Below are 12,028 nucleotides of genomic sequence, written 5' to 3'. Positions count from 1 at the left end.
TTCTTTATTCTGACTTTCTTCCTTTGCCTGCCTGTGGAACTCTGTCCTGCTGGTCTGCTTTCCATCTGACTACAACAGTCGTCTTCAAGTCCAATCTAAACAAGTTCATGTTGAGCCATCCTGTTAAATAATTAAATTCTACCCAATTTCCACCACTAACGATCACTATACTGTTGTCTCAGTGACCACCGTTCACTCATTAACCCTTAGCCTTGAGTGGCTTTTGGACCTTGATAAGTGGTGACTCTCTTGAAAACAAATAGAAATCATTTAATAAACCATTATAAAAAATTAAACTCCTGTAGCAATGTGAACTGTAGCTTCACTAAAGTGTTGACATATGTTGCAGCATAGAAAAGGTGATTCACACTGAGAATTAAATGTAATAATAAATGTTGGAAAATTAATAAAAATAGATAACGACACAAAGAAGACAAGTAAATAAGAATAATAGAGTAAAATGGCAAAAGTTAACAGTTGAGAAATTGTAAAAAAAAAAACAACAAAAAAACAAACAAACAATTATCTTATACCAAAGGCAATAGAATTTGAATATCTATCAACCTGTATACTTTTAACATATTGACACTCTTTTAATATTTTTTATTTCAAATTTTTCTGATCTGTATTTATGACACACAGAGAAAATAAATGGTTGCTTGTCGTTTAACTATCAGGGCTTCATTCCTGCAAAAATGGTACAAATCTATGACTACTACTAACCTGAAGTTTTTTGTAGGGGATTGCAACTTGGACTTAGGGTTAGTGGTAAGATAAGTCAGTATTTTACAACTTTTCAAAAATTTAGAACTTCTTCCTCCAGTTCAGCTACTGTGTGTAAAGATTGCTTTAAATTAATTAATATTTTGAAATAAAAAAAAAGCTTAATGACAATTTCAGCATGTTAAAAATATACAGGTCAGTAGATAATTAAATTCTACTTCGTTTCCGTTTAGCATAACTCATTTGTTTTTGCTGTTTTTAAAAAATTTTTTTTGACGAATTCTCGACTGTCAACTTTTCTTCACTTTCACCAAGTGAGTAAATACTTATTTTAAAATAGGAGGATGGGGGCTTAGCTCATATTTAAAAGTATAGAGGCAGAAACCTTCCCCCCATCCCAACCCTTAAAAAAGTCGATTTTATTTGCTTCAAAACAACAGAATATGAGAAGTTTTAAACGAGTTTCCAGCCTTTTTTCTTATAGGTACTTTTATTGATAGTGCACAGATGAAACTGTAGTTTCCTTCGAAGTAATCTTCCTGTCTGTAATGCACTTATTGTACCATTTCAACAACTTCTGAAAGGCCTCATAGGAATCCTCTCGTGTGAGCGTGTCAATAGCCCTCATCACAGCTTCTTTCATCTCTTTAATTGTCTTATAACAACAGCCTCTAAAGTTTTTCCTTGAGCTTAGGGAATAACCAAAAGTCACAGGAAGCAAAGTTTGGATTATAGGGAGGTTGAGGAAGTGTCTTGATGCCCATCTTGGTCAAAAAGTCTGTGACAAGGATGGAGTTATGGACTGGTGCATTGTCTTGGTGGAAATGCTACTGGCCCGATTTGAGGAGTGCTGACCTCTTCCGACAGAATCTCTTCATGAACACCATTAAAGCCTCAACATAGTATTCCTTGTTGATTGTCTGTCCAGTGGGAATTCAGTACACGTAGATCATGCCCGTGCTATCAAAAAAAAAAAAAGAAAAAAGATCATCATAAGTTTCTTGGTAGATTTGCTCTGTCTGGCCTTCTTGAGTGCTTCCATTGGGAACGCTGTCTCTTGGTCTTTGGGCCATAGCAGTAAATCCAGCTTTCATTGCAGGTCACTAGAGCATCAAGAACTGTGGGATCTGAATTGATCAGCTCGACCCTCCCTGCTGTCATGACAAAGTCATTCTTTTTGATCTTCTCTGGGCACCCTTGGGACGAACTTTATGTAAATCTTCCACATCTTCAGTTCCTCATGAATAATTGTGTGTACTGTTCCCATACTGATATCAAATTGTGCACTTATTGTCTCTATAGAGACATGACTGTCCTTATCCATGAAATTCTTTATTTGGCCAATCAACTCTGGTGTTCTGACTTCCTTACTCCTACAACACCTCTCATCATCCTCACAGACTCTTTGCCTTCCTTTAATCTCTTATGCCACTCAAAAACTGATGCTTGATTTATGCAAGATGGTCTAAAAGCAGTCTGAAGCATTTTATACTTTTCTGTGGCATTTTTCCAAGTTTAAAATAGAATTTTATTGCATATCGTTCTTCTAAAGTGCCCAGATTGCATTTTTGAAATTCACCAGCTGTGACGATCAGGCTTTAGTAGGGTGTATTCCAATTCCTACTGTAGCTGTTCATTTGAACCTGAAATCATAAAAATTTGTCACTTATCTCATATAGATGTATAGCAATAACATACTGGATTTTCAAGAATCTACAACAATTTTAAACGCCTATAGAAAAAAGTCAGGAAACTTATTGAAGGCACCTCATACATTAAAAAAATATTTAAAGAAGATGGGGAGAGGGGCTTAGCCATTATTTAAAAATTAAATTTGTTGTAGAACAACAAAGTTACTTATTCAAAAAAATTGATTTCAAAACAGACAGGCTACTTAATCTCTATCTAAAACTAAAGTAGACAAAGCCTCACCCCCACCCTCTAAATGATCGCAATTTCCTGTTACCAAATTCTTTTTTTTTTTTTTTTTGCTATTATTTCCTATACATTCATTTGTATCATTTTTATTGATGCCATTTTTTTTTCGGTGTCAGTTTCAGCGAGTATCGAGAACCCACAAATGTTCCCACCTATCAAAATGATATTCTGTCTTTTAGGCAATTACTTGTGAACGCCCTGAAATACGATGGTGGGAAGGGTAGGGTGAAAAAATAAAAACAATTATTTTAGAATTTGGAGTGGATATTATTTTTTTATATTAATTTAATATATTAAATTAATATGAAAAAATGATCACCCATTTTCGGGCCATTGTCTAACGGTATAGTTTTTTTTTTTTACGCGGTGGTCACCACTTATCAAGGCCCGGAAGCCACTCAGGGATAAGGGTTATTGCAAGTACAGTACGTTAGTGTGGAGATTTGATGAAGTGTTTACTTAAGGGGGCGGTTCATTAGGAATTTGTTAACGTTGGACTTGAAGATATCCAAGTTGTAGTCAGGTGGGAAGCAGGCAGACGGAACAGAGTTCCACAGGCGTGCAGTTCTAAGAAAGAAGCTTTGTTCATGGAATCCACGTTTTGATTTAGGCACAGATAAAGAGTGAGGGAAATTTTTCACAGTGGATTCAGCTAGACGGGTGTTTTTCGTGAAAGATTGGCGAGGGGGGACCAGAGATTGGAGTTCAGACGAGCACCTGCCATGGAAATAACGATAAAACAAGGATAGGCTCGCAACGTCTCTTCTGTGGGAGAGAGGTTGCAGGGTAGAGAAAAGGGCATCCCCCACTAAGCCACGAAGTCTATTTTGTACTCTGTCAAGGCAGGATAGGCTGTTTTTAGCAGCTCTTGCCCAGATATGGCAGCAGTATTCCATCCTTGGACGTACTTAGCTTTTATGTAGATAGAGAATTGCATCAGTAGTGAGATATCTTGTGGAGCGGTAGAAGGATCCCACCATCTTTCCAGCGACTTTGGTAACAGACTTGATGCACGTGTTCCATTTCAGATCAGGAGTAAAGGACAAACCCAGAAGCTTGTCAAAACACGGGGCTTCTCCCAGACGAGAGCCATCCATTTCAATTGATGCCAGATGGGGATCAGAGCGTTGATGATGGTATAACCAAAATAAATTGTGTACTTTTTAATTTTTTTTTTTTTGGGGGGGGGTCATGTTGAAAAGTTTATAAAATAAAATAATTACTATTCATCATCATCATCATCTAAAAAAAAAAAAGAAGTCTTTCTTTAACCCATCATTAACCCTAAGTCTGATTGGAAAACCCTCTTCTAAAGAATACTTAACTTATCATTAACCCTAATTCCAAGTATCCCCCCCCCCCGATGAAACACATGTACACGGCTACAACTAAGATTTAACGGTTACATGTAGTTTAAACGCTATCTAACCAATGGTTGAAAAGTAGGCGACCAATTTACGTTAAATTTATATGCAAAACTTTAAAATTCTAAAATAATTTCCCCCCAAAACTTTTTTTAGTGTGTTCAAAACGTGATCGTCTAAAAAAAGTAGAATCTCATTTAGGAGTGAGGTGTGAGTTAACTAAAGATCCTCATCTACAATGATACCAAATTTTTTTTTTAGGTGTGTCTGACAAAATATGCTTTTTTGCTAACATTTCATGAGAAAAAGATTTTTTTTTGTTACTTTGGTGACTAAGTTGATAGAGATAGTCAACCATAGCAGTCGCCGTAACTTTTCGCAACATCAGCAGCAGCTGGTATTATCATCCGGGTATCTCGGCGCGTTGGCCGCGAGAGAGCCTCGCTGTGGCTTTCATCAAGTCCCCATCACCACCAACAACCATTTTGTGGTTATTTTTAAGAAAAAAATATGTCCATCGAGACACCATCGGCGACTCATATTCAAGTCGAAAATGTATCAGGTGAGTAGCATGAATATCGAGTGAAGGTGGCTGACATATTTGACTCCCGTGTGACGAGTCCGATGTAGAATAAAAGGGTGCTAATTTTCTCTGGTGTAATTCCGCCATGTTTTGCAATGGGCGCAATGATACGTATTTCAAGTCAACTGGCCACATTCAGGAAATAGTCTTCGTCAACGGCGTTTGCATTTATTTATCGCTCCTCCTTTTAAACCGCCTATAATATGCACACATGCATATATATTTATACTACGAGTCTTTGGGGATTTTTTTTTATTGGCTTTCTTTTAATGCTTTCTTCCATAAACTGCTGTCCTTTTAAAGCAGTTTAATTTTTTTTTAAATTGCTGGATACTTTTCAAAGACAACATTAAAACATTCAGTTTTTTTTTAGTGTTTGTAGTTTTTATACTTTCATAAACACATGAAAAACTTGTTTTTATGTTTGAAAAAGAATATGAAAACAAAAACAAAAAAAAAAAACGAAAAAAAGTCAACTCTGTAGTTTATGATTAAGCTTGTAATTTCTTTTTATATTAACAACAACAACAAAAAAAATGGAACAATGTTATGTTTCTTTTCTTGTATTTTTTTTTTTTTTTGGAAACCGATTATTTTGTTTCAAAAACTAAACAGATCCGGATAAAACCCAAGCAATTTTAAACAAATCCCCAAAAGCTCGATAACTTATTTATTACTTAAGAATTATGTTTTAAATCCATTTCAATTTGTCAATCCATAAGATAAAAATTAAAGGGACAAAAATTGCTAATTGTTATTTTCGTAAACAATAGTTTATTGTTTACGAAATAAACAACTAGCACTTCTAAGTTAAAAATTTTTTTTAAAGATGTTTAAAAAATTCTAATTGTTTATTGTATTAATTTAAAACCTGATTTCTGTTTTGTTAAATATACAAGAACCGCTCATTAAAAAAAGAAAAAAAAAAGGCTTGTATTTTTAATTAATTAAAAATAATCAAGTGAAAATAATTTTCACACTACTTTTTGGTCTCAAAATATAAAGTTTTATTTCAGTAATATACATTAAAATTAAAATGTTTTGGGGCAATTATTGCTAAACTTTTTTTTTTTTTTTTACTTTTAAGTCATGTTTTATTTTTTAAAAAATAAATAAAAAATTAAAATCGTTAGAGCGAGTTTCATCGTACGTGTGAAACGCCGAAATAGAAACCAAACCGGAAAAATATAGTCTCCATCTTTATAAACGCGTGCGTCAAAACGAGGCTTGTGTCTCTATTTAAGGACAGGAGACATTTTTGGGTACTTATGCATTTATTGCACCGTGTTGGAATAATAGCTTTTATTTAGAAACCCGTTCTTAAGATAGGGGAGGTGTTTTATAACTAATCTGTGCTTTCACCTAATAATTAAAAAAAAAGATACCGTAAGGCTGGAATTTAACTTGCAAAAATAAAAATAAAAAAAATAGCGCGGTGCATAAGCAGCCCCTTTTTGTTTTTGTTAAAAAAAAGTGTAGGTGAAGTAAATAAAAAAAAAAACAACTTTTACAAGTTGAAAAAAGAGGTTGAAAAAAATTTCACCCCCTCAAAAGACCCCCTCAAAAACTGCTAAAATGGTTTTCTTTGTTTTCTATTTACTTATTTTTCCCCTAATAAGGTTCCCTGTCCTTATGTAAAAAGTTAAACTAAATAAAACGTATTACTCTATAATGCTTGTAATAATAATAATAACCTCCCCCCCAAAAAAAACGGTAAAACTATACAAACACCGTGACAGCGAATTAACCCTACCCCTAACCCTAACCCTAACCCCTAACCCTAACCCTAACCCTAACCCTAACCCTAAACCCTAACCCTAACCCTAATCCTAACCCTAACGCTGTCACGGTGTTTGTATAATAATACCAAAAAAAACAACAACTTTTTAACAACAAAGCTGTTCGCTTTTTGCCACATTATGTGTGAGAAAATTAATGTTTTAAGTTTTCTTCAGGTGCTTTGTCGAAAATAGTAACATATCCAAAAGTTACAGAAATTATTCGAGTAGAACAAGTACCATTGTATTTTTAGAAAAAAAAGGATGCTTGTTAAGATAGTGTCGACAGATCGATTTTTAAATCTGTGGTTTTAAGTAAAAACAGCGCTTGCTTAATTGTCACATTGAAAATATTAATATATCCAAAAATTAAGAAAATTCAAAGAGTAGAACTATTGTGTTTTCAGTAAAACCTGTCTATCTGAGATAGACTCTATCTCTATGATCTAAAACAAAACGTCAGCCATTAAAGTGTTGAAAAGGGAAAGGCAGTTAAATTCCACCCCCACACAGTAGAGATCCCTAGATGCAAAAGATCTTTCTACTCCAGTAGTTTCTTCCCTAGAACCGCTAGACTCTGGAATTCCATTCCAGGATCATGCTTCCCTAACTGTACTGACATGCAGAAGTTCAAGTGCAACATGAACCGACATCTTGCTGCCCAAATCCCTACATAGTGCCCCCGTAGTTGCTGACCCTGATAGTAGCCCCCTACACCTGAGTGGCAATGTGCCTTGTTTGGGGTGAAAATGTAATTTAAAAAAAAAAAAAAAAAAAAAAAAAAGAAAGAATTTCCCCTGTATTCGCAATTTTTAAGGTGTTAACATCTAGGGAAATGCAATTTTCCTCCATTTTCCATAAAAATTACTTTTAACTATAAATAACTTTCTACTCAATGAATTTTCACAAGTTTTGGATATATTACTATTTTCGACATGACAAGTAAGTAACATTGTTTTTGCTTAAAACCACATATTTAAAAAATCGATCTGTCGACTCTATCTTAACAAGCACCAAAAAAATTCTCACTTATTATAGGCTAAAAATTATGTCCCCCGTGTATGAACTCTTCACCGTCTACTTTATAGTTGGCATCCGTCAGTCTAGACGACTATGGGGTTGTGCCTGTAGAGGTGGTTGAACACAACCTTCTGTGGCTGAATAAGCCTCTCTTTGATCTACATTGTTGGTTACAGATGCTGTAGGTGAAGGTCCTTCCATCGTGTTGATAGTCTGTCGAATCTTGTTGACTGGGCTTTCTGAATAGTCTTTTGGTCTCTGCCTGTTCTACTATAGACCTTTCTCCATCTTTGGTTACTGTTTGTCTCCAGATGTTGTGGACTTTAGCGCTCCCAGCTGGTAGAGTCAATATCACATGCTTTCATGTTGCATTTGCACACGTCGACATAGCGGAGCTGTGGACGACCAATTTTCCTTTTGCCAGTAATGAGTTTATGTCTTTTAGAATTCACCCATTATCCATGCAATGCACATGGCCTATCCAGCATAGGCATCTTTGGTGAAGGACGGTGAACATGGAGGGGATACCGGCCCTTGCAAGCACAGCATTGTTTGTAACTTTGTCTTTCCAAGAATTCTGCACAGACTGCTTATGTGAAATGTGTTTAGTTTCCGTTCTTGGTAGCTGTAGGTTGTCCATGCTTTGCTGCCATACAGAAGGGTACTGATAACACAGGCTTTTGTGGAGATGGTGAGATGTTTATTTTTCCACACCCGAATTGTCAATTTTGCAAGAGTGGTGAATGCATTTCCGATATGCTAGTTGAGTTTTACATCAAGAGATAGGTTGTCTGAGGCTGTAGACCATAAATATTGGAATTGATGGACTACGTCTAAGCTATAATGATGATGGGAGAGGATGGTGCTCATGACCTGGGTTTTCTTCAGGCTGATGGTGAGGCTAAATTCTTTGTAAGCATTGGAAAACCAGCCCATGAGTCTTTGATATCCTTCTTTAGTGTGGAATGCTACCACTGTATCATCAATAAACAATAGTTCCTGATGGTAACTTGGTTGGACTTTGGTCCTGGACTGAAGGCGGTTGATGCTGAAAAGATGGCCATCTGATCTGAAGCAAAAGTGAACTCCATCTTCTGACGAATTGAATGCATGTCTCAGGAGAAAGGCAAAGAAAATGCCAAATAGCATATGAGGCAAGCATACATCCCTGTTTGATACTGCTTTTTACACCAAATTCAGCAAAGGTGTCTCTGTTAAATTGCACAGTGCTCAACATACTGTCATGAAATGACTTTATAAGGGTCAGGAATTTGGGAGTGCAGCTAATGAAAGGCAGCATCTTAAATAGCCCATTTCTACTGACGAGGTCAAATGCCTTAGTAAGGTCAATGAAGGCACAGTGGCCTGTTTTGTTCTCTGCACTTCACCTGGAGTTGGCCTAGTAAAAAGATCATATCAATGGTGGAATGTTGGGAACAGAAGCCAGACTGTGATTCAGGGTATATTCTCCCAGCAAGAACTTGCAGGTTCACCAGAATTATGCGGGCAAACAGTTTACCAACAATGCTCAGTAGCAAGATACGCCAATATTATTGTAGTTGCTGCGGTCCCATATGTTCTTGTATAAGGTGACTATGTTTGCGTTTCTCGTGTCCTGTGGAGCAGCACCTTCTTCCCAACAAAATAGCAAGAGTTGATATAATGGCTTGAGGAGAGAGGACTTGCCATTCCTAATCACTTTGCCTGAGATGGAATGAGTACCTGGAGCCTTTCCCGGTGGGAGTTTGTCAATTGTCTTGGAGACATCCTCGATGGTTGGTGATATGTTCAGCTCAGTTAATTGTGCATAGTGTGGAATTCTATTGAAGGCGCTCTGGCTTACTTTGTTTTCTGTTGAATAAAGTTCAGAGTAATGTTCGACCCATCTGTCAAGTTGTTTGGATTTGTCTGTAAGAATTTCTCCTGTTTTGGACTTCAGAGAAGCTATTCTTATGGCGCTTGGATGACTGCTTTCTTAATGCTGTCTTACATTGCCTTGATGTTTCCAGTATTTGCAGCTTGTTGGATGAAGCATAGTTTGTTCCAGAACTTATTTACACGGTCATGTACTGTTGATTTTACTTTGCTGTGAGATGTTCGAAGGGTTAATAGAGTATCCTTGTATTCCTGAAGAGCCTTTCTCTTAGACTCAATGAAAAGATCCAGTTTCATAGTTCACATTTTACCAGTCATTGTTTTGTCCACTCTTTCTCCTCCCATGAACTGAGATTGCAGCAGAGTACGTGGCCTTCTTTGGATTTTCCCACATTTCTGAGCCATCTGAGTAGATCAGTTGCGAGGTTGGCCTCAAACTGACTGACCCTGTCATGGTGTTTGGTCTTAATTACATCGATCTTTGGTTTTCCAGCTTGTTTAGTGGGAAAAAATTTCTGTGGTTATAGTTTGACTTTGCAGTGTATGAGTGAGTGATCAGTGTCACAGTCAGCACTGTGGTAAGTTCTAGTGACTGTGAGTTAGGTAAGTTCTCCTGGTGAGAATCAGATTGAGTTGGTTCCAATGTTTTAATCTTAGGTGTCTCCATGATACTCTATAATGGGATTTTGAAGAGAAGAAAGTATTGGTTACACAGAGGTCGTGCATTGAGCAGAGTTCTAGTAATCTTTGTCCATTTTCATTGTACTTTCCTACTCCAAAGTGTCCTAGGCAGATAGACTAAACTTCATTGTCATTTCTAACTCGAGCATTGAAATCGCCCATAACTATCAAAAGTTCACGATTCTTGAGGTTTTGAATGTAAGTGTCAAGTTCACTGTAAAATGCATCTTTGGTGTCATCAGTTGCTGACATAGTTGGAGCATAGACACATATTAGAATGATAGGTCCATCTGTGGTGTTGTGTGGTGTTGACATATGGTGCCATTATACAGGTAGTGGTGGTTTGACTTACTGGACCTTGTCGAGGAGAGAGTTTTGACTGCAAAGTCAGCACTGTGCTCTCTTGTGTCATCTTCTTTCTTCCATTGCCAAAAGAAGGTGTAGTCTGAGGTTCTCTGTGTCTGCGATATGGGTTTTCTGCAGAGCAGCAGTGTCTATCTGTAGGCGTAATAATTCTTTGTTAATGACAACGGTTTTTCGCGTATCAGAGATTGAGTGGAGATTGTTAAGCCGGTCAGCATTGTGCGGACATTCTAATACCCGAGCTTGAGTGCGAGTTTCTTTTTGAGTTCTGTTTGATTATTTGGTGCATTGGGATTCTATACCCGATGCACCTCCATGAGGCAGGTGGCCAGTGGCGTGACAGTACCTTACTTTGCTGAGGGCTGCTCAGCTTAAGGAGAGCAGTAGCTGTCTGATGGAGTTGAATAACTCCTCCCATCGTCAAGAATAGTCCTTTGTGCCTAGCTGTACAGCAATCTAGCTTTATACTTATAACCGGTAATTGTCATTCCTCTGATTGGTTCTATGATGTGTAATTGGAGTTGTCTCTCCAGATAGCAAGCCTGGGCATTAGTATGGAGAAGTTGAATTGTCTAAGCATCAATATTCTCTTTGCTGGTGTACTCTGGAGGAATGCTGGGACTAGCTCAACTGTAGTAGTTGCCAGAGACAGTAGGAAGTACCACAATGACCTGCCTGTGGGGCTACACTCCGAATTTTCTATAGGGGCTGCTTCCCCGAGCCTTCATTGAGCCAACATCTAACTACAAGGTAGTAGCACCCCCTCACATGGTTTAGCTTGCCTGCTGAAGCAAGGAACCAGGATATGGTGACGTGGAGCCACATGTGAGAGATTAGAAGATGGTCAAAGATCAGTGACACTTGTCCACCCCTGGAGGGTGCAGCAGCCGGGCTACAAAGGTGCTATTTCTTCCAGAGCACCCTATACCCGTCTATTTTATAACATCTAAGAAAAAGTCCATTTTACTCAATTTTCTATAAAAATTAGTTTTAACTATAAATAACTTCCTACTCAATGAATTTTCATAAGTTTTGGATATATTACTATTTTCGACATGACAATGAAGTAATATTCTGTTTGCTTAAAACTACATATTAAAAAAATCTACCTATCGACTCTTATCTTAACAAATGAAATAAACTTATTACTTAATTTTTGCTGTTTTGTTCAAAAATTATTAATGTACATTTTTAAAGCTTACTTTCAAATAAGTGTCATGATAGTAGATACATGTCAGCCATTAAAAAAAAGATAGTATACCTCTTTTCTGCTACTAAACTAAAGAAACAATTTTGGGCAGTTTTACTATAGACAACAAACTGAAAAGTGGTCAAAATAACAAATATATAATAAATAAATGCTATCAAAGGCAAGTTAAGTTTCTCTTCCACCTAGCTGGATAAGATTTTTGTGTTAAATCATTTTAAACTGTTTTTTGTTTTTATTCCAACAGAAAAGTATGTTCAAGTCTTAAGTTTAAACAAAAAAATAATGGTTGGCATGTGGAGTCTCGGTTATCACTCAAAAATCGAAAATTAAACAGAAGCACATCTGATAATGTCACCAATCATAAAAAAATGTTATATTACACCAAACTGTATTTTATTACTAGTATTTTTTTGTTTGATTTGCTATTCATAAGGCTCCTTGTATCGCCTCATAACAATCATTATTTTTTCATTCTAACTTAGTATTCAACACT

The 12,028-nt window shown here is 36.6% G+C and overlaps 1 protein-coding gene across 1 annotated transcript in view; it reads left to right on the top strand.

Annotated features, from left to right (window-relative positions):
* The first annotated feature begins 4,410 nt into the window (after positions 1 to 4,410).
* LOC145284833 (zinc finger protein 236-like) overlaps positions 4,411 to 12,028 on the top strand; it is a 113,924-nt gene continuing 106,306 nt past the window's right edge. Inside the window, exon 1 of the mRNA XM_080133809.1 lies at positions 4,411 to 4,587. Coding sequence (XP_079989935.1) covers positions 4,536 to 4,587 — 52 coding nt within the window. The 5' untranslated portion in view covers positions 4,411 to 4,535. The remainder of the gene's footprint in view (positions 4,588 to 12,028) is intronic.

Source organism: Euprymna scolopes, chromosome 9 (genome assembly GCF_053919585.1).
Source record: "Euprymna scolopes isolate OS-2025 chromosome 9, ASM5391958v1, whole genome shotgun sequence".
In the NCBI taxonomy this organism is placed as follows: Eukaryota; Metazoa; Mollusca; class Cephalopoda; order Sepiida; family Sepiolidae; genus Euprymna; species Euprymna scolopes.
The sequence above is the reverse complement of the archived record's forward strand: the minus strand, read 5'-3'. Positions and strand labels throughout refer to the sequence as shown.